This window comes from Ceratotherium simum, chromosome 4 (genome assembly GCF_057802395.1).
Source record: "Ceratotherium simum simum isolate JZ-2026a chromosome 4, ASM5780239v1, whole genome shotgun sequence".
Taxonomy (NCBI): domain Eukaryota; kingdom Metazoa; phylum Chordata; class Mammalia; order Perissodactyla; family Rhinocerotidae; genus Ceratotherium; species Ceratotherium simum.
The window spans coordinates 3,774,615-3,801,424 of record NC_141903.1 but is presented as its reverse complement, the minus strand read 5'-3'; the positions used below and the strand labels follow the sequence as shown (position 1 = coordinate 3,801,424).

General features: G+C 39.2%; 1 protein-coding gene across 11 annotated transcripts in view; it reads left to right on the top strand.

The window, feature by feature from the left end:
• The window catches only part of NSD1 (nuclear receptor binding SET domain protein 1), a 164,797-nt gene that overhangs the window by 128,312 nt on the left and 9,675 nt on the right, over positions 1-26,810 (top strand). For all 11 annotated transcript variants that reach the window (XM_087429331.1, XM_087429327.1, XM_087429325.1 and 8 more), the window contains 8 exons: positions 1,130-1,309; positions 9,734-9,890; positions 11,564-11,769; positions 14,434-14,546; positions 19,665-19,934; positions 21,294-21,410; positions 22,772-22,913; positions 25,916-26,022. In XM_087429331.1, coding sequence (XP_087285457.1) covers positions 1,130-1,309; positions 9,734-9,890; positions 11,564-11,769; positions 14,434-14,546; positions 19,665-19,934; positions 21,294-21,410; positions 22,772-22,913; positions 25,916-26,022 — 1,292 coding nt within the window. The remainder of the gene's footprint in view (positions 1-1,129; positions 1,310-9,733; positions 9,891-11,563; positions 11,770-14,433; positions 14,547-19,664; positions 19,935-21,293; positions 21,411-22,771; positions 22,914-25,915; positions 26,023-26,810) is intronic.

The window sequence follows — 26,810 nt, the reverse complement described above, 5'->3', positions numbered from 1 at the left end:
GTGCTAACATCTGCCAATCCTCTTTTTTTTGCTGAGGAAGACTGGCTCTGGGCTAACATCCATGCCCATCTTCCTCCACTTTATATGGGACGCCACCACAGCATGGCTTGCCAAGCAGTGCTGGGGTGCGCGCTGGGGATCCGAACCGGTGAACCCCAGGCCGCTGCAGCGGAGCGCACGCACTTAACCGCTTGCGCCACAGGGCTGGCCCCTGTTTTATTTTTTAAAATGGAAACTCCTATCCTGAAAGCTTTTTTTCCTGCTTCATAGTTAGGTTGAGAGCTGCGGTTTCCAAAACTGTCTTTGGATATGGGTGAACTTAACGTTTTTAAAGTTGTTTCCACTAGGTAAAAAAATCATTTCTTTCTGTTCAATAGTAGTGGGTCTCTTACTGACTTTCCTAAAAGCCAAATACTGTCTCTGCTGTTAAACGCTTGTGTGCCCAAAGGGCCCCACTTCTCCCATAGGGGATTGAGCAGGAAAAATTAGCAGTGTTGACTTTTCTTTTAATCAGACTGGCAATATCTTGATGATTTCCTGCTGTAGATCTCATCAAGTAATTTAACTTGCTTGATCAAAATTGCAGTTTAACCATCAGCTACCTTCCCCTTTTCAGTTGCTATTGTAGATTGCATTTAGGTGGTTTGGTAATGGTTTTTAGTTGGTGAAGTTAGAGGGTATATTTCACCTGGAAGAGGTGGAGAGGTTTATTTACCTGAGGGGCTGTAAGAATCACAGATCACCAGGCAACAAAAAGCAACCATTAGTGTTTCATCTCAGCTGGCCTTTTATTCTGATTGTGTGTACCCACCCCCCCTATTTAGTTTGCTGCTGATTCCAGGTTTCCTAGGAGTCAGGGCCGTGGTTTGAGTAGGGCTTTCCTTGGTGAGGCAGGCTTACTTGCAGTTGTGGGATCTGACTCCTTGTGGCGATTTATCACATAGTTCCCATTTGAGCTTTTCATAGTGAATTGGGTGTTTCGGTTCCCTTTGCTTAGTAGTGCTTCCTTCTATTTGTGACATTTTCTCAGTGCTAGCAAATAGACTTGAATAACCTACATTGTTTTTATATTTAATCTCTTTGTTTTTGTTTTCTTCCTCCCTGGTTTTCCTGCTTCTCCTGCTTTCAGGTCGTCTGATGCGCTGTGTCCGCTGCCCTGTGGCATACCACGCCAATGACTTTTGTCTAGCTGCCGGGTCCAAGATCCTTGCATCTAATAGTATCATCTGCCCTAATCACTTTACCCCCAGGCGAGGCTGCCGCAATCATGAGCATGTTAATGTTAGCTGGTGTTTTGTATGCTCAGAAGGTAAGACATGACTTCTTGATGTATGAATAGTCTAAAAAGAGATTAATACAATATTTTAATTGCAACAAAAATAGTTTCTTCACATTGCCGCTAGACGAAATATTGGGAAGTGATGTCCTGAATTAATGATAACATACCAGAACTTTTAAACTTGGTTTTTGTCCCCCAATAGGGAGAAGTTTTATTTTTGTTTTTTTGAATAATAATGATGTGGTTTTTCTTAAAATGATAAACAATTGAAACAATAAAGAAAAAGACGAGAAAGGCAAGGACAAGACAAAATCACCCTTGGAAAATGGTTGGAAATGTGGTCATAGGGTACAAACTTCCAGTTATAAGATGAATAAGTTTGGGAGATGTAGTATACAGCATGGTGACTGTAGTTAACAATTTGTATTGTATATTTGAAAGTTGCTAGGAAAGTAGATCTTACAAGTTCTCACCACCAAAAAAAAAAAATTGTAACTATGTAAGGTGTTGCGTGTGTTACCTAATCTTATTGTGGTAATCATTTCACAATATATACATATATCAAGTCATTATGTTGTGCACTTTAAACTTACACAATGTTATATGTCAATTATATCTCAATAAAGCTGGGCAGAAAAAAAAAACTGGAGGTAAAAAAATAGGAAATAAAAAACAAACTCCAAATCAACCCCAAGTCCCAGTGTCAGAAAAAACCATTGCTTAATGTTAAGTGATGTTACCCCAGACATCTGTGCATATAACCAGATAAAAGGGGTAGATATCTGGATAGAAACAGTTGCAGAAGATGATATCATCATATAATTGTGGGTTTTTTAAAATCAATTTTACATGAATTTAGTTGCACATCCTTTTAGTTGCTGTATGTCGGATGCGGCCTCAGCATGGCCGGAGAAGCGGTGCGTCAGTGCACGCCCGGGATCCGAACCTGGGCCGCCAGTAGCAGAGCGCACGCACTTAACCGCTAAGCCATGGGGCCGGCCCTATTTTACATGAATTTAAAGGGAAGAAAACAGGAAAATGAAGGAATTAATGAACTTCTGTTAAATATTTCCTTACTGTAAGGGATATTATTTCCTAAAATATCTTCTAAAGTGGAGGAAAAATAAGTTTTATATCTTTATATCTTTTTTCCAATTTAAAACATATTTCTCCTTTAGAACAGTCAATATTATCCTTCTTATACATTTTCTTTTCTTTCCATTCCTCATAGCCTGATTTTTGCTGTTTACGTTAAGTAGAGGATTTAGTATTCATCACCAGTCTGTTTACTGTGGTGCTTATAGTTTTGAATTCCTTGTTTGAATTTTCTTCTTGGTTGGCTGAACTGCTAAGAAGCACTCACAGGTGCTATAATTCTCTGCTTGAGGCTATTCATTATTTGCCTCTGTACTAGAAGCACGTGTTGGGTTAGTATATCATGTTTAGGCTATGTGTTCTTTTTCTAAGCCTGTTGTGGACATTGCTTCACTATCTTCTGGTGTTGAGGGTGGGACCAGTTCTCTTATCCAGTTTCTTTCTTCCTTTTCAAATGACTAAATTTTGTTGATTAGTAATTTTTTGGGAACAATTTACCTGACTTTTCTGTTTTTGAATATCTGCTCATTGACAATGCCATTTCATGAAAACTTGGCTGCTTATGAACATTCTGAGGGACTGATTTAAAAAAGGGTCAACATGTAATTGAATGAGCATCTCTTTTGAGAAATTGGATATACTAAATAGTGCTAAAGTTAAAAAAGAAGTTTTAGGGCCTGCCAGGTGGCATAGCGGTTAATTGCACGCGCTCCGCCGCTGCAGCGGCCCGGGGTTCGGATCCCGGGTGGGCACAGACGCACCACTTCTCAAGCCATGCTGTGGCGGCATTTTATATGAAGTAGAGGAAGGTGGGCACAGATGTTAGCTTGGGGCCAGTCCACCTCAGCAAAAAAGAGGAGAATTGGCAACAGGGCTAAACTTCCTCACAAAAAAAAAAAAGTTTTATGACTACTTTCTATGATTGAAAATGGTCAGTTTGGACCTTTTTTTTGTACTCTTAAGATTTATGTAACATAGCAATCTAATTTGACTAGTGTTAAAAAGCAAAATTGAACGAAGTAAATTTGAAGATCTAATTGGCTTTATTGGGCGATTCATCTGATCTAGCAAGCAGAGAGAGATACTCTGAGGGGCCCTACAAATGGAAGGTTTTTATAGAAGGAAGGGTGGGGCAAGGGAGCTGTTAGCAAAAGAAAAGAAAAAGATTATTTTTGGCCCAGGACCTCTTTTTGGAGGGGAAGGGTTTTATCATGTAGATTGTCTCTTCTTCCTTTGAAGGAAGGAGAGAGGGCCTACGTGAAAGATTACCTCTTTAGTACTGACCAGAAAATTCCAGACCAGTTGATTAAGATTTACGTTCCTGGGAGAGGTTGAAACTACATTTAAGTTAGGTATTAAATCTAGGTTTGGTTTTATGGGCTTTAGCACAAGTGACGCCATTTTGGGCTTGTGGTTTTCTCTTTAACGCTGCAGTTTGCATTAGGACATAGTTTATATCTTCCAACTATGGTGCTAATACAGAATAAATAGCATGTTAAGTACAGTTGTGTAGGCGGAAAGTGGAACTTTGTTATAGTTAGGGATGTTTTAATACACGAAGACGACATTCTTTTTTGTTCTTATAGTAACTGCTTATAAAACTGTCTTGTGGTGAACCTTGCTGCCTATTTATCATTATACCATCTCTCTTTTGGTTAGAATAAAGTTAAAGACAGAGTTTTGGTATTTAATAGCTGTGATATTGTGATTTATAAGAAATATATCTATTTGGTCATTCAGATGACCAATTATTTTTATTTATTTATCTTTTTGAGGAAGATTAGCCCTGAGCTAACATCTGTTGCCAATCCTCCTCTTTTAGCTGAGGAAGATGGGCCCTGGGCTAACATCCGTGCCCATCCTCCTCTACTTTATATGTGGGACGCCTGCCACAGCATGGCTTGATAAGCGGTGTGTAGCTCCGTGCCCTGGATCCAAACCTGCGAACCCCAGGCCACCGAATTGGAGCCTGCGAACTTAACCACTATGCCACTGGGCTGGCCCCTAAAATATATTTTCTAGATAAATTTGGTCTTCATCCACAGTTCCTGAGTCATAGCTCCCAAAACCCTTGGAATTTCCTGAGTGATAAGACAAATGGGAGCATCTTTTGTTTGGTCTCTTGTCCTCAGTTCCTGAAAATGCTTCAGAGCCATAGAGGTGAAATGGGTGTCTTGTTATTCATAACAAGCCCTTTACCCTCAACTGGGTTTATGTTAATGAAGGTTACTTTTGCAAAGCACCTAAGGAGGGGCTGGACTGGTGGCTAGAGGAACCAACCTTTATTTGGAGGGTTGGAACTTTTAGTCCCATCCCCTTATTTCTGGAGAGGGGGAAGGGACTAGAGGTTGAATCAATCACCAAGGGCCACCGAGTTTATCAGTCATACCTGCGTAATGAAGCCACCATAAAAACCCACAAGGTGGGCGTTTGGGGAGTTTCCACGTTGGGGAACTGGAATGCTTCCCAAGCTCTGGGAGGACAGAAACTCCTTTGTCTGGGACGTTGCCCTATGCATCTCTTCATCTGGCTGTTGCTTCGTATCATTAATATCCTTTGTAATAAGTTGGTGATCTAGTAAGTAAAACGTTTCTCTGGGTTCTGTGAGCTGCTCTAGCAAATAATCGAAGCTGAGGAGGAGGTTCTGGGAGCCTTCTTATTTAGAGCCAGTGGGTCAGGCTGGCAGGTAGCAACCTGGTCTTGCAACTGGATACTGAAGCGGAGGGCGGTATTATGGGACTGGGCCCTTTACCTGTAGAATCTGGTTCTGTCTCCGGGTAGCTAGTGTTAGAATTGAGTTGTATTCTCAGACACCCTGCTGGTGCCTGAGAATTGCTTGTTGGTTTGGGGAAGCCTGCACGCACATGTTGAAATTGGGTCCAGGAACTCTTTCAATGGCATTTAAATGTGACGTTCTCTTAGAATGAAAACAGGCTTCTGGGAGGCTGAAGTGCAGACTCCAAAAGTTTTGAATGTTTCTCTAACATGGAAAGATGAAACAGTTTCAACATTAGACTGTTTAATTCCAGAGTGGAATGAATGAGATGGTTTTAGGGTAGAGGTACCTGTGTGATAGCAGTCCTAACTTGTGGCATGGTTGGACACTGAAAAGCTACTGAGTCCAGTAACGGACGCTCATAGTGATAACTGAGTCCTCAAGAAAATTTAGTAGCTGCAGCTGCGGCTCTCAAAGTGTGATCCATGACTCCCTGGGAAGGGCAGAGGGCCCAGAGAACGTTTCAGGGGCTTCTGTGAAATAACTCTTCATAATAATACCAAGATGCTACTTGCCTTTTTACTTTGTTGACATTTGCACTGATGGTGCAAAACCAATGGCAGGTAAAGCAGCTATCAGCTCAGCGCAAATCAGGGTGATGGCTGTAAACCATACTAGTAAAAGCAGTCATTGTATTTTGTGGCACCCCACACTCGCAGTAAAAACATGGAAGTTTCACCTAAGAATGTCCTTGATAAAGAAGTAAAATTTATTAATTTTATTAAATCTCGACCATCAAGTGAATATTGTTTTAATATTTGTGGAAAGATGGGAAGTGCACATAAAGCAGTTCTGTTGCATACTGGTGGTTATCTTCAGTTAAAGCACTCGGGCAATTGAGGTGCAGTCTGAACGAGCTGCCTTGTTCGTGGAACACTATGTTTGGTTGTAATCATTACTTACAAACTCGGACTCTTCATACTTGGATATTTGTCAGACATTTTCTTGAAAATGGGTAAAAGTGAGTGTCGATTCAAGGAAAACAATTGACAGAAATTGATAAAATTTGAGCACTCTTACATGAAAATTACAATTTTGGAAAACTGTTATCTACCACCCTGAGCTTAACAGCTTCCCAGTATTCACTGAAGAAATCGTGGTGATGTTAATAAATGTGGCATTTTAATATATATAATGAAATAGGTCACCATTTAGAAGATCCACCTGACTCAGCAAACCAGTATTTTCCAAATGACCAGTGCATGATGTTAAAAACCACGCATATATAAAAGATCCATTGATGGGGCTGGCCCGGTGGCTTAGTGGTTAAGTTCATGCTTCCTGCTTCAGTGGCCTGGGGTTCGCTGGTTCAGATCCCGGGTGCGGACCTCTCTGTGGCAGGTGTCCCAAGTACAAAATAGAGGAAGGTGGGCCCAGATGTTAGCTCAGGGTGAATCTTCCTCAAGAGGAAAAAACCAGGAAGATTGGCAACAGATGTTAGGTCAGGGCCTGTCTTCCTCACACACACACATGAAGGTCCATTGAAAATGCAAGACAGATCAATGAATTTTAATGCAGTAGTACTAAAAGTTTATCGATATGATTTCAGATTAGACATTGCAACTAAAGTCTACCCTGTGGCGTTTTAGTGTATAGTATCAAAGAAGGAATATGTACAGTTATTGAACAAGTTATTAAAATACTCCTTTTGCCGACTGTTTATCTGAGAGATCAGATTTTCTTCATGTACATAATCCAAACAACATACTGCAGCAAATTCAGTTAAAAATATTTGGAAAAATGTAAAACACTGAGCTTATTAAAATTTTTTGGGGGCCCCGCCCAGTGGCATAGCGGTTAAGTGTGTGTGCTTTGCTGCGTTGGCTGGGGGTTCGGATCCCGGGCGCGCACCGCTTGTCAGGCCATGCTGTGGTGGCCTCCCATATAAAGTGGAGGAAGATGGGCATGGATGTTAGCCTGGGGCCAGTCTTCCTCAGCAAAAAGAGGAGGATTGGTGACAGATGTTAGCTCAGGGCTAATCTTCATCACGAAAAAAAAAAAACCACTTTGTTTTGAAAAATAGTTATTTTTCATAAAAATGTTATTTATGTATTAACGTAGGTTTATTGTTATTTGAAAATGAATTGATATTTTTTAAATTACTTCATTTTGATTTCTATTTAGTAAATATCAATATTTTTAGCCCACATAAACAAAAGCTCTTTGGGAATCTCCCCCATTTTTCAAGAGTATGAAGTCATCCTGAGGCTAAAAAGCCGGAAAATTGCTGATCCCGTTACCTAAGATTATGCTGCTGTTAGAGGACAGGGAAAGAATAGAGTCTTAGGATATTTTATTGTTCATGTATAGGAAGAAACTGAAAGTAATCATCCAGAGTATGGTAAATTACTAAATTGAATCAGTTCCTAGGATTCAGCAATATGTTTAAAATTTATTTTCTCTTATCCTCTTCCACCAAATATCACTTTTTCATCTTTTGCTTTCTTTTGATGGTTCATGTGATTTTTCCCTCTTCTGTCTCCCTTCTTTCTCCTATGCATTTCCTGTATTACCACCAGACAGACCCCCCCTGCCTACCTCCCATCCATCTATCCAGACTAATCTTGTTGATTTCTTTCCTCAGCTCATACCCCATTATGTCCTTCCCTGCAAAACTAATCTGCCTGCCACTTTTTCTCCTCAGCTCTGACCCTTGGCCTTTCTTCACTGGGTATTCTGTTCAGATTCTTTTTCATGTTATATCCTTCTTTGAAGGCATAATTCTAATGCCTCATTGTAGATGAAATATTTCTAGTGTGTCATGGTGCCAGCATAGTAAAAGGAAGATTTTTTTACCAAGACCATGTAGTTGGCAAACTGCCAAATCAATCAAATTGTGATTCAGCAGGTAACTAAGTATAGTAGGTATTTCATTAGTGTAGTAGGTATTCATTATTGTAGCAGGTATTCCATTATTGGGGCATTAAACTTGACCCTACATCACTCTTCATGTCCCATGCTAAGATTATTTGACTTGTCGATAAAATGCACAAGAATAGCTTAATATGGGTTTCAGAGTGTAGAGTACAGGATGTGTAGGTATTGAGTAAACAAATTCTTCAAACTTATTTTGTAGCTAAAGATTTTTTTCCAAATAAAATCTCACTCTGAATCTGAGCTCTGGTATACAACACCGATAAAATGAGAGCTCCAGTTGAAGCAGAAGGCAGGTCTCAAGCACACATTTCTGGCCCCAACAAAAGGAACAGACACCCCAAAGCTTGTTTTGAGAGCCTGCTCTAGGTCATTGAGAAGAGGAAAAGGTCAGCACCAGTAGAAATTATACAAGGATAGTGTCACAAAATTAAGATTTCATAGGATTTTATGAGATAGAAGAGGCACAGGGAGCCCAAGGTGGACATGGATGTATAACTTCATCATCACTGTAATATATATAATTAACCTGGTGTCTGAAAACTTGAATGGAGGGGGGGAACTTACATCTAACTGAAGTTTAGGCAGCAAACCACATAAGTACCTGTGATTTTTGTCACCAATGAAAATCACAGATATTACAGTTGTAGATTCTTTGAAATATCATTTGCAGTCATTACCACTGTTAGATCCTGTTATTTATGCGTTACAAAGAAACATAACTAATCTCTTGTCCTAACATTTTGATCATTATATTTTAATACAATCTGTGTCTTTTATCTTATGTGTTGTGTATGCATTTATAAATGTTTTTCTGAAAAGAGTCCATGGGTGTCATGAGAATGCCAAACAAAAAAGATTTGAAAGTTAGTAATTTAAAAAGAAACTGGGGGCCAGCTCCGTGGTGTTAGTGGTTAAGTTCGCGCACTCAGCTTTGGTGGCCCTGGGTTTGCAAGTTCGGATCCTAGGCACGCACCTACTCACGGTTTATATCGAGCCGTGCTGTGGCAGGTGTCCCACACATAAAGTAGAGGAAGATGGGCACGGATGTTAGCCCAGGGCCGATCTTCCTTAGCAAAAAGAGGAGGATTGGCAACGTGTTAGCTCAGGGCTAATCTACCTCACCAAAAAAAAAAGTGGGGAGAAGGAACTGACCTTATGGAGATACTTATATGTCAGATACTACTAGGCAGTTTATTCTCTTGTTTAGTCCTCAAACAGATGTGATTATTGTTCATTGTAGAAAACACCTTACCACTGAAGAAATTACAGCTCAGCAAGAAAAGTGAATTCCCCAAGGTCATATGATGTTCGAGCTCTTATCTGACATTAGCTAAAGCTATACTTGTGTGTCACTGATATTCTTTATTTAGTGTGTTGTCTTTTAGTGAAGTGGAAGAAATGTATGTGTGCGTATATACACATATATGACTTTTAGAGATATGCTTCTAATTTCATTGCCCTAATCTAAGTTTGCCAGTAAGATCTCATGTTTATTTGGTGTGAACCTAACAAACCTCCATGGGTGTGGTTCAGGAATATCGGAGTGGGAATACTCTTATAGAAAAGTCAGTCTGAACAACTAATTAAATTACTAAGCCCTTGGCTGGGAGATAAAGAATTGTTTAGGAACTGAGCAAAATCTGTTTCAGATGGGTCCTTATATGCAGCCTTGTGATCCTGAGTGCCAGATTTTTTGATTTCCACAGGAGGCAGCCTTCTGTGCTGTGATTCTTGCCCTGCTGCTTTTCATCGTGAATGCCTGAACATTGATATCCCTGAAGGAAACTGGTATTGCAATGACTGTAAGGCAGGCAAAAAGCCACACTACAGGGAAATTGTCTGGGTAAAAGTTGGGCGATACAGGTGAGGAGACTGGCACACATTTCTTTTACCATCCTGTTTCTTGGGATCTCATAGATACAATGCTTAACTTTTTTTTTTTTTTTTAAATCTCTCTGATTAAGCAAGGTCCACTCCCCTCCATTAACTTTCCATTATAAAAGAAGAAAAACTCACTCTGTTTTGCAATAATTGGAATAATACACATTCTTGGGAGAAAATTCATTAATGAAAAGAAACCCATAGTCTCACAAACAAGGAATATACATTGCTAACATTTTGGCATATTTACTTGCAGACACGCCAGTATATGCACCTTCAAAATAATTGGCTTTATAGTTTATACCTAGTTTTGTGCCTTGCTTTTTCTTTATAAATTATTTTTGTTGAACATGGAATATACAGAAGAATGCATGATTTTAAAGAATAACAAAAGGAACACCTGTGTACATACCTCCCAGTTAAGGAAATAGCACATTATTGGTCCATTTAAGGCTCCCTCCATGTACCTGTCTGAAACCATTCTCTCCCCACCCTCAGAGATAACCACCCTACTGCATTTTGTGTTTTTTATTCTTTTGCCTTGCTGTATAGGTTTACCAATAATGTATTGTTCTGCATGTTTTGTACATTTATATAAAGGAATTATTGTTACATTTTTCTGCAACTTGCTTTTTTTCATTCACTCTTATGTTCCTAAGATTTATTGTGGTTAGTGCAGTGCTCTAGTTCGTTCATACTTTGCTATTCTACCCCTTTATATAGTCATACAAGGTAGTGTAGTTCATTTATCAGTTCTGCTGTTTGCACTATGAACATTTTGTCAGTGTTTCTTGGTGTACTTGCACGGGAGCTTGTGTAGGGCATTCTCAGAATAGAATAGCAGGGTAGCGACTTCCAGCTTTAATAGCCAGTGCCAAATTGTCTTTCTTCCTAAAGTGGTTAATTTAATTTATGTGCTTTTTTTTTTTTCCTGGTGTCATTTTTATATGCTCCAAATAATTATTGAAAGTTTTCTTTTTTCCTTTCTTTTTTTTTTTGAGAGGAGATCAGCCCTGTGCTAACATCTGCCAATCCTCCTCTTTTTTTGCTGAGGAAGACTGCCCTGGGCTAACATCCGTGCCCATCTTCCTCCACTTTGTATGGGACACCGCCACAGTATGGCTTGCCAACTAGTGTGTTGGTGCATGCCCGGGATCCGAACCGGCGAACCCTGGGCCACCGCAGCGGAGGGCACGCACTTAACTGCTTGCGCCACTCATCCGGCCCCTGAAAGTTTTCTTTTTAAAGGCCAAATTGTATTTCATTATTCAGTGTACCATAGTTACTTCTATTATTCCCTTAATGTTAAGTATTTAGGTTATTTCCAGGTTTTTATTCTTATAGACAATACTTCGATAAACATAATAGTCATAAAGCTTTGTCATATCTCTAATTATTTCCTCTCAGAGATTCCTTGAAAGAGAATAACTGAATCTAAGGGAGTGTGTGTGTATGAGCATGTGCATGAGTGTGGGTGTTTTCAGGCCTTTGGCACATACTATTTGTTCTCTAGTTAGGTTGTAAGAATGCCTTAGGTCACACTTTAATGTGATAGACAGACATTGCTGTTCCTTATTCCTGTCCTGAAACTAGGTTAGTTTCCTAGTGCCTTGCAGCCTTCTAGAGGTTTCTTTCCTTGTTTTTACCTTTCCCAGGTGGTGGCCAGCTGAGATATGCCATCCTCGAGCTGTACCTTCCAACATCGATAAGATGAGACATGATGTAGGCGAGTTCCCTGTGCTCTTCTTTGGGTCTAATGACTATCTGTGGACTCACCAGGCCCGAGTCTTTCCCTACATGGAGGGGGATGTGAGCAGCAAGGATAAGATGGGCAAAGGAGTGGATGGGACGTATAAAAAAGGTAAACTGATCCTTTTTGTTTCTCAGACCAACACAGACCTCTGTTGCCCGAGTATCTGCTTTGTTAGAATTCACATACCTTCCATTGGCAGCTGAGTTCTGCCCTCTGGGGGCAGTATGTAGCTGCAGGTATAGGACTTTGCAGGCAAGTTAGCCCACATACCTCGTTATTTTTGAGCCTAACCTTTACTTAACTGGAATTTCCTTGAAGGAGGTTTTTTGTCTTATCAGTTCTGTTTTCTCAGCATCTCATCAAGTACTGGAACTTTGGAACTATTTTGTACAATAAACACTGGTTTACCGGGCAAGGGCCAGAATCTCTAGCAGAGCCACATTTGTTTCAAGGAGATTTTTTTTTTTAGTTTGTTGGGAAGAAATAAAGTTCATCAATAATTTTAGAGCAAACTAAGATAGTAAAATTCAAAGCTTAAGTGTTGTGAATCAAGAGATTTTTGTAAGCTGGTCTAGCAGAGAAGGAGTGGGGACATTTGGGACCAGGATGGGTTAAGTCAACTATGAGCCTCAGTTTTCTCTTACTATATAATGAGTAAAGGTTGTTCTGAGAATTGAATGAGATAATAAAAAAATCAGTCTGCAGGGCACATACGTGGTTTTCCATCAATGATAATTACTTTCTTCCTTTAGCTGTCCTTCAAAAGGCAATACAGCTATCTCTTGTTACTTGAATATATTTGGACATTGAAGTATAAGATTTTATCTGCACAGTGAGGTGAAGAGGGGTTCTAATCAGGTGAAACTTCCTTGATGGGGAATGAGAATGATGTCCATAGGGAACAAGTTGAACATAGATTCTGTTTGCCTCATGTTATTCCGATGGCCATGTGGTTTCTGTGTAGATATGGGTTATCAATATTAATACTACAGAAGCTTGGGTCTTGAATCTTTTAGTCTAAGATGGTCTGGGACCAAGTGACCAACATCTTTGGCCTGCACAGAGTTCTTCTGCACAGACTGGGGGAGAAGGTGGAGTGTAGGGAACATCGCGTCTGAGCCTGCCGAAGCTCAGTTCTTTCTGTGCCTCGACTCTGGGTTCTCTGGGTGCCTCTGCCTTCACAGAACACATGATTTTATGGAGGAACTGGACACAGATACCAGCAGTCAAAATGCCATTCATTGAGTGTTGTGGCAGAAGTGTGCATGGTATGCTGTGAGAACAGACCCAAGAGGAAGCATAACTAATTTGGGGATTGAAGTTTGGGAGTCATGGATGGAAAGATGAACCATAATAATAATAGTTACCATTTGTTGTTTACCAGGCCCTGTTCAATGTTTGTTTTCTGCTTTATGTCCTTGTGGAGCTAGATGCCATTATCCTTATCTTACACATGAGGAAACTGAGGCACAAAAAAGTTACATTACTTGTCCAAAATCCCAGTAATGATAGAGGAAGGTTTTAAACTGTAGTGGGTTGAGCTCCAGAATCCAAACTCTTAACCCGTACACTGACGATGAAGAAGTTGACAACTTAAAATGTTGGAACAAGACAGCACATGTGAAAGCACACATTGAATCTAACATGCTGAGTTAGCAACCTCCAAGTATTTACTTGGTATAGTTTAAACACAGGGGCGGGGTAGCACTGGGCTGTTGGCCTGAAAAAAGGTAGATAAGTTACATGGTCTGAGCAGAGTTTTAAAAATCTCAATCTCAGTGGAATATCGGGACCGTAGAAGGTGAGAGGCTACAACCGGGAGCATCAATGAGGTGGCTATTTCAGTAGTTCTAGGCAGAGATGACAAGCCTGTCACAGGAAGTGTCCGTGGAGTGGGGAGGATGATAGGTACTGAAGAGACATTAAGTAGATAGAGTAGGCAGGACAAGCTGAATAACAAGGAAGGAAGGAGGGATTTTAGAACAATTTAGAGGACTCCAGGCAATAAACTCTGTAAGATGGTGACAGGGAAATGGAGAAAAAGAGATGAATCAGAGGAAAATTTTTTTTAAAAGAACTGACAACATGGGGACAGCCACAGAGAGGAAAGAGTTGGAATTCTGTTCCGTGTTTTTAACCTGGGTCAAGAATAATCAATAAAAAAATTTTTTTAAGTGGAGAAGCATGAGAATCTTAAGACTTTGTTAGACTTGTTAGGTATTACAATCTTTTAAGCATATGAAAATGTACAAGACTTGAATGCAGATCAGCTATGAAGATCTGCCTTGGTATCGTTAGAGCTAATAGTTCATATTTACAGAATGAGGCTTTGGAGAAGAGTAGAACAGATACTGTAGTGAAGAGGCAAGAAGAGGAAAACTGAAACTTGGAATTTCTTCCAGAGGAACATGGTGTGTTACCCGGGGCAGCTAGGAGGCAGAATGTTTCTGGAAGCAGGAGATTCAGGTCTGTGGAAAGAATTAGGCTTAAAAGCAGTGACTTTGCTGAGCAAATGCAGTCTAGTTGTATGAAGCTGGTCATCTGTATTGTGCCATTTAGTGCTGGATTATATTTTGTCTTAAGGCTACATCTGAATATCCTGGGGGCTATAACTTACTGGGAAATAGAAGTCATATATACTTCTTAGTTTTGTATATAGTGTTGGTTGACTTTTTGTCTAAAACATGGATTTTCTCCAACTTATATAAAAGAAAAGAGTTAACTAAACAACTCCACCCAGAGATTAAGTGGCTGTGTTGTGTGTTTTCTTAGCTCTTCAGGAAGCTGCAGCAAGGTTTGAGGAGTTAAAGGCCCAAAAAGAGCTAAGACAGCTGCAAGAAGACAGAAAGAATGACAAGAAGCCACCACCTTATAAACATATAAAGGTAAGAAAAGACTCAGGAGATTCCGTCTCCAGGAGAGACCCTGTATAGCTTGCCCTTTTCCCACTTTGTTCATGATGAGAATTGGAAGCACAAGGACACTTACTTTAGGGTAGAGGTGTGAGCGTGAAGAAGATAAGAAAAAGTGCCAGAGCACCATTCCTAGCACATTGTGTACACTTTATAAAATCAATTGTGCATTGATAGTCTTTTCTGTTGCTTTGGAAAGCCTTCATACAGGTGAATTGGATTAGATTCTGTTCACAGTCAGCATCTTGTGGTTTGAAAGGGACCAAAGAGCCATGATAAAAAACGATAAATGGCCCTGAGATAGTGTGAATAGTACACATGGTAAGGCTTCTTGGTTATGGCTGATATTAAAGATATTTTAGGTGATCAGTGTGACTAGGATGCCCAAGGTCAAGAGAATTCATGTTGGGTGGACCTGACTCTTAGTAAACCTGGTAAAAGAGTCATCGCCATTTATCATCTGGGTCCAATGGACCCTTTATATTTTTTTATATTTTTAAGTCATTTTATGAATAATTTATAGAAGTAAAAATAAAGGAATAGTGAAGAACAAATTTAGTAGACATTTTAGGATTTACTAAAACATCTTTTTTGGGGGGGGGGGGAGATCAGCCTTGAGCTAACATCTGCCAATCCTCCTCTTTTTGCTGAGGAAGACTGTCCCTAGGGTAACATCCGTGTCCATCTTCCTCTACTTTATGTGGAACACCGCCACAGCATGGCTTGACAAGCGGTGCGTCGGTGCGCACTCGGGATCGAACCCCGGGCCGCCGCAGCGGAGCGCGCACACTTAACCGCTGTGCCACTGGACCGGCCCCTAAAACATCTTTAAAAAAACTTTTTTGTTTGTTTGTTTGTTTGAGGAAGTTTGTCCCTGAGCTAACATCTGTGCCAGTCTTTCTCTATTGTATGTGGGATGCCACCACAGCATGTCTTGTGCCCAGCATCCGAACCCGTGAACCCCGGGCTGCTGAAGCAGAGTGCGTGAACTTAACTGCTGCACCACCAGACCAGCCCCTAAAAATCTTTTTATCAAGTTAGTTTTGGTGCTCAAACATCAGAAAATATGAAAGAATACTCTCAGCTCTATTAACAAAATGAGATTGCCTGGGTTCTTATTGTAAAATTTTTGTGATGATGTCACTCCTGGATGAGAACGCTATATATGTATATATTTTTGTCATTAGAAATACAATGTTGTTCGGGGCCGGCCCCGTGGCTTAGCGGTTAAGTGCGCGCGCTCCGCTGCTGGCGGCCCGGGTTCGGATCCCGGGCGCGCACCGACACACTGCTTCTCCAGCCATGCTGAGGCCGTGTCCCTCGTACAGCAACTAGAAGGATGTGCAGCTATGGCAGACAGCTATCTACTGGGGCTTTGGGAGAAAAATAAATAAATAAAATCTTTAAAAAAAAAAAAGAAAAAGAAATACAATGTTGGCATACTCATTGATTTTTTGAGTTTCTGAAGTCTTGTTGTCTGAGATTTTACTTACAGATCAATTTCACCACCATCTTTAGAGTCTAGTACGTCTGTCTCAAATATTCCATGGGGCATACTTAAATGAAAAAACTATTGTTTATCTGAAATTCAAATTTAATGGGTGTCCTGGATTTATCCAGCAACCCTACTAGAAGCAGAGTACAAAGATGTTATCTCGGTCTTTAATCTTTCTGGAAAGGTGATATAGTACTTTGGACAATGCAATACAAAAACTATAGTGTGACTATTTCACTATTGCGTCATGCTTTTGTGATTCCATCAGTTTTCCATTTTCTTATGATTTTAGTCTTTTTTCACGTAGTTGGGAATCATGAAGTAACAGTGAGTAATGATGAAACAGTAAAATATTACAAGATACAGGAGAAGTAAGAACACTAAAATTCCATAATATAGCTTAGATTTATAAAAGGGTCTCATGGACCTACATGGTAGTTGCGAGGTAGAATAAGTCTTCTTCTTTTTTTTTGAAAATAAGTAAATTTTCTTTTTGGTCTTTGGGAGACTTCTAAGAAAGAATAAAAGTCATAAAATATCATCCTTAAAAATAGTTAAAACTGCTGAAAAAATGTAACTCAAAACCTAAAATTGGGTCTAAATGGATCCTGGTGGCATACTGAGAGTTAAATGGAGTTTAATTGGGCATGGAGACATAACACTGAAGTGTAGTGAGGCCTCAAAAAGAGGGAAAGTAGTCTGGTTTAGTCATAGACGTCAGATAACAGCAAGATAGACGTTTCAGAGTAGCACATCAACCATGTTGAGCCTGGCTATTGAGAGAGCAACCTCCTGTGGGTGATCTAATCACAGAATTTAAAGGCCAGCTTCTTTCCTTCACTTTTTTTTTTTTTTTTTTTTTTGCTGAGGAAGATTTGCCCTGAGCTAATATCCATTGCCAATCTTCCTCTCTTTGCTTGAGGAAAATTTTGCCCTGAGCTAACATCTGTGCCAGTCTTCCTCTGTTTTGTATGTGGATGGCTACCACAGCATGGGTGCCGATGAGTGGCATAGGTCTGCACCTGGGAACCGAACCTGGGCCGCTGAAGTGGAGCATGCAGAACTTTACCACTAGGCCATAGGGCTGTACCGCCCCCCCCCCACCTTTTTTTATTTTTTTAAAGCCAACATATTACCAGAGAAGATATTTAGAATAGGGGTTGGCAAAACTATGGTCCATGGGCCAATTCTGGCCTCCTATGATTGGGAAAGAAATAAAGACTATTTCCTGACATGTTGAAGATTTTATGAAATTCAAATGTCAGTGTCCAATAAATAATAAGTTTTATTGGCACACAGCATGCTTGTTCATTTATTTATAAATATCGTCTATGACTGCTTTTGTGCAACAATGACAGAGTTGAGTTACATGTACCAGAGATCTTATGGCCAGCAAAATCTAAAATATTTACTGTCTGGCTCTTTACAGAAAAAGTTTGTCGATCCCTGATCTAGAGTGAATGTTTACCTGCAATTACATATCTATGTTGTTTTTACTTAACCGTGTTTGTGTTTTTGCTTCATATTATGTTAGATAAGAAACTTATTTGGGATTAATAACAGGTTAGATCAGATGTCAAGAAAGAATGATTGAAACATTACCTTTATGTAGAGAAAAGGAGTAGGATGAAACTTTTGTGGGGGGTGTTGGGTAAAGATAGTCATCTTGAATCAGGTGAATATTCACATGCCCTGTGTAGGACCTGTAGTCTCAGCTGACAGAGCTTAGCCCTTGTCTTCTCTCCTCTTAGAACTTGCCTTAGTCGATTTGTGGCTTCCTGTTGAATGTGGTGAGAATATTCCTCCATTAACAAGAAGTTTCTAGTTTTTACTAGTATTTTGAAGAATCTACCAAGAGATCTGGCGATGAGACTTAACGTCCTTTTAAGTTGTTATAGAGACCTGGTTTGAGGACTATATTTCTATAAACGTATTATAGATTTTATAATATTGTTAAAGAATAGGAGGCAAACAATAAAGTGTTAGAAATGAAACCATTTGAGAATTTAGAGGATGGAAATAACTATTTAGATAATCATACTGATTTTAGATTGATTTGCATTGGTAATCTAGAAGATTTGATGTGACAGAAACAATTATAAGGGACATTAAAAGAAAGAGAATTTAATTATATCTACCATGTTTAAGAGGCTGCTAGGCTCTGTAGTAGACCCTTTAATTACATCTATTTCTTATTCTCACAACAGTCTGGCAAGTAAAGTAACTTATCAAAATCGAGCAATTTCTGAAGAGTAAAATTTTATGTATGGGATGGGTTTTTGAAGACTCGCGGTTTGACTGTTCCTGGTGAAATCATATCGGGAGGGAGACTCATTCTCATAGTGCACAGATCCATTTCTATTATGGAATGTTAATTTTTTTTCTCAGCATTGTTTTGTAGTGTATGTAAAAACTCAGTATCACAGCAGCTGTTTGACGTTGTGGTTTAATCAACACTGGATTTTTGCTGTAAAGTACTGGCACCACTACTAAATAAATGCATGAGTGATACTGCTGCTGTCTATTAAAAAGATTTAAAATTATGATAGTAAATATTAAAATACATCTTCACATATAGGAATCCCCGTTACTCAAAGATGTTTGTTTGTTTGTGTGTGTGAAATTTTTGTTGTACATTATTGTTTGTCAGTCATGTAAAGACATCCCTTCACCCCTTGTGCCCACCCCCTACCCCCTTGCCCCTGGTAACCACCAAACAGTTCTATCTGTCCATGTGTTGGTTTATCTTCCACATATGAGTGAAGTCATACAGTGTTTGCCAAGGATGTTTTCATGCCAACCATTTACCCTTTAAGAAGGGTGTGTTTTTAATGTGGAAGCTAAAGTGACACTGTGGCAATAGCAAAAATCCAGTTTACAATTCACCTGGCCTACCAGCTTTGAAATTATGATTTTTTAAAAAAAATTTATGGAATTCATGTTTTGTGTATCAAGTGAGGCTTTATTTTTGTGTCAAACTGCCTAAATCTTTATTTCCTCGAATTTTTTTGTGTGATAAAAGAAAGATAACATAAAATTTACCATCTTAACCATATTTAAGCATGAAGTTCAGTGTTATTAAATGTATTCATAATGTTCGCAACCATCACCACCATTCATCTTTAGAGCTCTTTTCATCTTTTAAAACTGAAACTCTATGCCCATTCAACAATAACTACCTATTTTCTCCTCCTCTCAGCCCTGGGCAACCACAATTCTACTTTCTGTCTATTTTGACTACTCTAAGTACCTTAGATAAGTGGAATCATACAGTATTTGTGTGACTGGCTTATTTCACGTAAAATAATGTCCTCCAGGTTCATTCATGTGGTAGCAAGTGTCAGAATTTCCTTCCTTTCTAGGCCGAATAATATTTCATTATTTATACTACATTTTGCTTGTCCATTCATTTGTCCATGGATGCTTGGATTGCTTCTGCATTTTAACTATTGTGAATAATACTGCTAAATCTTAATAGTTCAAAATCATGTAAAATGTGGCATGCCGCTTTTCTGAGGAGAAATTTGCCTTTTATAGGTCCTGAATTGTCTTGTGTTGAATTGCCTGATTTACTATAATATGTATTTTTTCTCTAGGTGAACCGTCCTATTGGCAGAGTACAGATCTTCACCGCAGACTTGTCTGAAATTCCCCGTTGCAACTGTAAAGCTACTGATGAGAACCCTTGTGGGATAGATTCTGAGTGTATCAACCGCATGCTGCTCTATGAGTGCCACCCCACCGTCTGTCCTGCCGGAGGGCGCTGCCAAAACCAATGCTTCACTAAGCGCCAGTATCCAGAGGTTGAAATTTTTCGCACATTACAGAGGGGCTGGGGTCTCCGGACAAAAACAGATATTAAAAAGGTGGAAAAAACTTTTCTTAATTTCCAGATTTTTTTTTTCTTCTTGGTAATTTCTTAGTGTGAGTAATTGATCATAGAGGAAAATAATGTAGTGTAGGGATTAACCGTATTTTTATCTTCCCATATCCTTCCAGAGTTGAGGCTTGAAAATAGTCTCTTTTATCTCTTAAGTCCTTAGTGTTGATCATGTTCACTATGTATAAGAATGAAAAAATGAGGGAAATTCATAGAGATACTATGACCTTAGTTGCTCTTTTGTGAAAATCCTGGAACCTATAGTTAAAAGAGAGAGAACAGTGAGTGTTTCATACAGAGGTGTTAATCACCTACTAATAACATAAAATCTTTTTACTAAGGGAATAGGCTTAGGTTCATGGAACATGAAGGAGAAGAAAATTAGGTATTCTCTAATGAAAATGCAGTAACATCTTCAACTTCAAACTTGGAAGGACCTGCAAGTTTCTAATAAATAATATTGTACAGCTTTGTGTAGAATAAATCTTATTTGACATTTTAATAAAACAAACCTTACTCTGGTTGTACCTTCCGAAGAATTTTACTGAAGTTTGTTTCTAGGAAAGGAAATGAATATGGGTTGATCTGCTTAGTCATTTGCTAAGTAGCTCTGATCTATCTATGTATATCAGGCATTGTGCTGTGGATGCAGTGATCAATAAGAGACTTGTGGGCCATGCTTTCATAAAGTTTACATTCTAGACGGGGATAGACATTGAACAAGTTACCACCCAATGTAGAAGCACAAAGGGGTTCTGGTGGCATGTTGCAAAGTGCTTGAAACTAGCTTGTCTCTGAGAATATTTTAAGTTGAGACTTGAAAGATAGGTAGTTGTTGGCCTCGGCCAGTTGAGTGTTAAAGCATTGTAGGTAGAGGGGACAGCATGAGTGAAAGCCAGTGTGACTGTAGTGTAGTGAGTCAGGAGGACGGTGGTGTAAAATGTGGAAGAGCGGTAGGCAAGCCATGTTCCAAGGAGAAAACATAGTTTAGGGAAACCGACTTTTAGGTTCTTGGGCAGGTAAAGGGGTCTGCCGTTAATTTCATCATTATAATGGAGCCTTAGTTTACTTACTTCCATTTTGGTTGTTCTTTAGTATCCTGTATATCCCAGTCTTTCTCTTGGTAGCCATAGTAGGAACAGGGGTGTGGTTCTCATTGTCAGATAGTTGAAGCATCATATTTATGTTGTGTTTCTTAAATAAACCTTTGTTGAAGTGACTAGTTACATGCACATGAACTTCTTTGGAGAATCTGTTATTTTCATTAATTTTTAAAAAATAAGATGTACCTGTGAACACAGTTGTGCTTTTTTGCCATCAAGTTAAGAGCTGTTTCTTGTTCTAGGGTGAATTTGTGAATGAGTATGTGGGTGAGCTAATAGATGAAGAAGAGTGCAGAGCTCGAATCCGTTACGCCCAAGAACATGATATCACTAATTTCTATATGCTCACCCTAGACAAAGTAAGTAATGGAGAGTGTTATTTCCATTGTTGTAAGATTGTGAAATTAGTGTTGTCCCAGCCGTAGTGTTTGTAGGCATGTCATACACTGCTCAAAACAGTTTCTTACCCCCATATTCATCAGGATTGCTTGATCAGGGTTCTGAAGTAGATAAGTTTGCTCATTTCTGGCTGTACATCCATGGCCAAAGGCAGAAGAGCTGCATTTAGCATTCTTTTTGAACTATCCAGTGTAATTTGGGGATTATGTTTTTTAGCGTTTTTCCTATAGGATTAAAACTTAAAGCTAGAAAAGGAAATAATCATTCTTTTACCCTTTTATAGATTGAGAAACTAATTTGTTAATATTAGTTCATTGAGAAGGTGATATAAATTGACTATAGAACTCACCTTATAAACCCAAGTCAGCTTTCAAATTAAAGGAATTTTCTTTCTTTCTTTCTTTCTTTTTTTTTTTTTTTTTTTTTTTTTTGTGAGGAAATCAGCCCTGTGCTAACATCTGCCAATCCTCCTCTTTTTTTGCTGAGGAAGACTGGCTCTGGGCTAACATCCGTGCCCGTCTTCCTCCACTTTATATGGGACACAGCCACAGCATGGCTTGACAAGCGGTGCGTCGGTGTGCACCCAGGATCCGAACCGGCGAACCCCAGGCCGCCACAGCGGAGTGTGTGCACTTAACCGCTTGCGCCACCAGGCCGGCCCCCTAAAGGAATTTTCTGTTGAGTTTCATTTTTTTGATACCTAGAGTTATATTTGGAACTTATTACAAATTCAAGCATCCTAATGTGTATCTTTTCTGTGTATTCTTCTTTGTACCTATTAGGTTCTGCTAGCTTTTTTTTTTTTTTTTTCTCCTTCCACTAGCTTTTGTAACAGAGCCCTTTCCTGGTGTTGAAATTTGTGAACATTTATCAAGTTGTATTCTTAGGGTTTGTGAGATCTTCACTTCCAGACATTGTGATCTCCATTTGGGATGGGGTCTCGGCATCAGTATTAAATTCTCCCTGGGTGATTTCTAACGTGTAGCCCGAGTTCAGAACTACTTAACTCAGAGGATGAAACAAGCTGCTGCTTCTGGAGCAGTTCTCCTCAAACTCTTCAGCACATATCAGAGTCACCTAGCAGGCTTGTTATAACAGGTTGCCGGGCCCCACCACATAGTTTCTGCTTTAGTGTATATTCTTAGTAACCCAAGAATGTGTATTTCTAACGAGTTCCCAGATGGTGACGCTAGTGCTGGGCCAGGGACTATACTTTGAGAACCACTCCTCTGGGAGATTCAAACTTTACAAATAGGAACTCGAGCTTGTTAGAGAGAATACTCAGGAAGTGTCTGATGAGCAGCATCTCTTGGAATTCTAGGACCGGATCATTGATGCTGGTCCCAAAGGAAATTATGCTCGGTTCATGAATCATTGCTGCCAGCCCAACTGTGAAACACAGAAGTGGTCTGTGAATGGAGATACTCGGGTTGGTCTTTTTGCCCTGAGTGACATTAAAGCAGGTAAGATTCATTTAAGGATCCTGGAGCTAAAAATTAAATTTCAGATTTTATCATCTAAGAATCTCATGTCCTGTAATCCAAAATGAGGCGTGCAAACTCCTGAGGATACAGTAAAAGGCTTTCCAGGTAGTACTTGGCATGGTATTTCTTTTTTTTTTGGTGGTGATGGTGTGATAAAATATACGTAACATAAAATTTACCATTTTAACCATTTTTAAGTGTACAGTTCTGTGGCATTAATTCACATTGTTGTGCAACCATCACCACAACCCATCTCTATAACTCTTTTCATATTCCTCAAGTGAAACTTTGTACCTATTAAACACTAACTCCCCATTCCCCTCTCCCCTAGCCCGTGGCAACCACCATTCTACTTTCTGTGTCTGATTTTGACTCTCTGAATATTGATCTGCCTTACAAAGCACCAGCAATCCAGATCTCCTTTCTTAGCATCCTTTTCCTGGTTACCCTTCACCCACTTCATAAACGAAAGATTCACAGATTCAAAGATTGACAATAGTATACTCCCGTTACCATCAAAGGAGAAATCCCATAAGAAGACCAGAGTTCTCCTTTGCCGAGTCATTGTTGTTTACCTCAGGAAAACTTAATCACAATAAATTAATTAACAATTTGGTCAACTTCTGGCCTGTTGCTTTTTTTTTTTTCAAATCGGTGGACGCCCCTACCCCACATGCCCCAGTATATCTTGTTCTCAACAATTTAAATATACTGCCCAAGAGTCATTTAGGCTTTTCAGAATTTTAAATGTTCTCACAATTTTCGTATTTTAAAATTGAGCCACTAGTTCCTTTCTCTTTTTTGCGTTGCTTCATATAAAGTATTAAATATTGGTAACAAGGCTTGAGCATCACTGTGCACTCGTCTGCTGGACTAAATGATCCTAGCTTTTAACATGCTGACTTCTATCAAGTTTTTGGAATGGATGTCTTCAGAGATGATCAAGTGAAGGCTATAAGAGCTACCGTTTATTTATCGGATGCCAGACACCGTTCCAAGCATACTGTTTCATTTAATCCCTGAAAAAGTGCGTCAAGTATGTGGTATTATAGCTATGTTACTTGGATTCTTGAGTCTGACCCCTCTCTCATTCTTTTCTCCATTTTTCTCTCTAACCACTCAGGAGGTGATTCTCTGTGTTAATTACTCAAATGTTACTCAGTTATATGATTTCAGTTCTTATCTTTCCCAACTGCTTTCAGCACCACACTTGTACTCAGAACTTTGTCTGTGTCCATGAGGATGGCCTTCTCTACCACGTCTAGCCACAAATTTCTCTTCTCTCTCCTTCCGTATTCCCTCAGCTCAGGTAGCATGGTGTGGGAATTCACAGACCTTGTTCTTGTCCTCACTTGACTTCCAGTCTGTGCGGTGGGATGGGGGAGATGAGACAGAATGTGCTAAGTGCCATGCAGAGTGCCTGTAGGAGATGCAGCCTTGGCATATGGAATAGAACTTGTCAGCTTGCTCTCATCCTTACTCATCCAACTTCATGGGCTCTTCACATACCTGTTATTTTTCATCTCCCACGTGTCATACTCCTTGTTTCTCTCTTCTCCATGCCCTTTGACATCCCCTGTAAGTGCAGACCTCTCAAGTTATTGTAAATTGGACTCTTTTCTAGAATGGTTTGAGTCTTTTCCTTGATGTGCACTGATACCTTCTGATTTATCCGCTTGTGCAGTTGTTTACGTAGTGGATGCTGAGTGAGCAGCAAGTTATTCTCAGTATCCTGCTATCTTGTGTATGTATATGGTTGAGTTGCATTATAAGCACATTAAATTTATGAAAATTCAGTTATATATTCATAAACTGTTTAATAAGAAAACAATGGTGTGCATAGATTTACCCAACATTCAGTGCAGTAAGTTCACAGTGAGTTTGCGAGGGGAGGCGTGACCCTGCTGTTAACCTTGGTCAGGCTCAGTTCCTGCAAGCTCCTCACAGTGTGAACTTCTCACCAGGCCATGAATGATTCTAGTATTCGTACCGTTGGAACCCCTAAATAAAAGCCAGCTGCTTTATAACTTGCTCAACTGAAAAAACAAATGATGATCTATTTCCAATATATTAGTCCCTCTGACAGAAGATAGGTCAATCTGCAATGGGAAATCTTCCTAAGATTTGACAATTTTGACTGATTGTCACTTTATACATAACTGTAAGCCATTACCCCCACCCAGAGACAACCTTCTTGTATACATATATAAAATTCTTTTGTCTGTTAGGCCTTCCGTAATGTGTTTTGCATTTGAGTGTATATTTTATTTGCTCTCAGTTTTGATGAAATGTACTTTTGACAGAATGGGAACATTTTGTACCTTATATCTGTACATCTCTTTTTAAAGTTTAAAAATTATTGCTATGTGCACTATGTCATATTATCTCAATAAGCATGTGAGATTGTTATTTCTCCATTTAACAAATGGACCCACAGCTCAGATCGCCCAGCTAGACAGTGGTGTGACTGGGATGTAAAACCAGGGCTTAGGTCTATGGTCTAGAGTCCTCTAGTATTACTCTGTATTGAGATGTCTGTCCTTGAGTGCTGCCTGGTAAGGTATGCTCACCTTGGCACAGAATGACAGCTTTTCTTCAGACTTGCATTCCCTGTGCCTTGCACATCAATATACAATAAGTCGTTGTTTGTCTCTTGGTTTTGGGTAAGGAATTAATATATTTTGAATTTAAATGGTTAGAAAACAAAAAACAACTTGGGATAATTAACACCTCTATAGTAAAAGTTATTTTAAATATTACTTGTTAAGCCATAAGTTTTTCTGTTACTAAGTTGTGTTAGCTGGTTAATGTTACAGGATTAGAATTATTAATATTTTATTAATATTGTGGAGTTAGAGTTAAATCCTTTTTTATCCTCTAAAATTAATCTGTTCTCTTGGAAGTCAGTATCCTTTGTGATTAATATAGAAATAATGTACTTAAAACCATAGATATTAATATTTTCATGGTCTCTCATGCAGGCACTGAACTTACCTTCAACTACAACCTAGAATGTCTCGGGAATGGAAAGACCGTTTGCAAATGTGGAGCCCCGAACTGCAGTGGCTTTTTGGGTGTAAGGCCAAAGGTACCTTCCAAATGTTTGCATCTGGAATAATGGTGTGATCCTCCTTCCCTAACCAGTGGCAGGGCTGAGCCTTTATTTTAAGAAGATATCTTTAAAATAACAACATTGAATAGTTGATAGTAGGACCACTGGTAATTTACTAAGCATTCTGATGATCACTGTGGTTATACAAGAGAGGATCTTTGGGTATTGTTGAAGTGTTTTGAGCAACCTGACTTCTAATTTGTGATACATTTCTGGCTTAAAAAGCTGTAAAATAGAAATCTTTAAAGTAGGTTACTTCAGAATCTTTATTTGTCTCAGCTGATCTCACTCACCTTTCTTAATAAGCTACTTAGATTCTCAGTATCTGTGTCTGTATCTCTCTCAAGATATCAAAGAATCTGATACTGAATTTAAGATTCTAAATGTAGTATATAACACTGTAGATAAACATAGGATCCATGATCTTAACATTGTAACAAAGGATAAACATTGTTGTGTCTTCCTTGTTTTTTATGTGCACTTTAACTGAACTATTAATTCCATAACTGTTAAGAATTGTTTACAAGTCTGTATCCTGCTTTTCTTAGGTATTATAAAAAATTTTGCTTACTGTTACATAGTCTTCTTAACTATCATTTTGTTGTTGGTAGTGCTGTTAAGTCTATTCCAACTCCTAGCACCCCCTGTATACAGCAGAGTGAAACCCTGTCTGTCTTTTTGCACCATCCTCTCACCTTCTGGTGCTATATCAGACAATGCTCCACTGCTATTCATAGGGTTTTCATGGCCAATTTTTTCAGAAG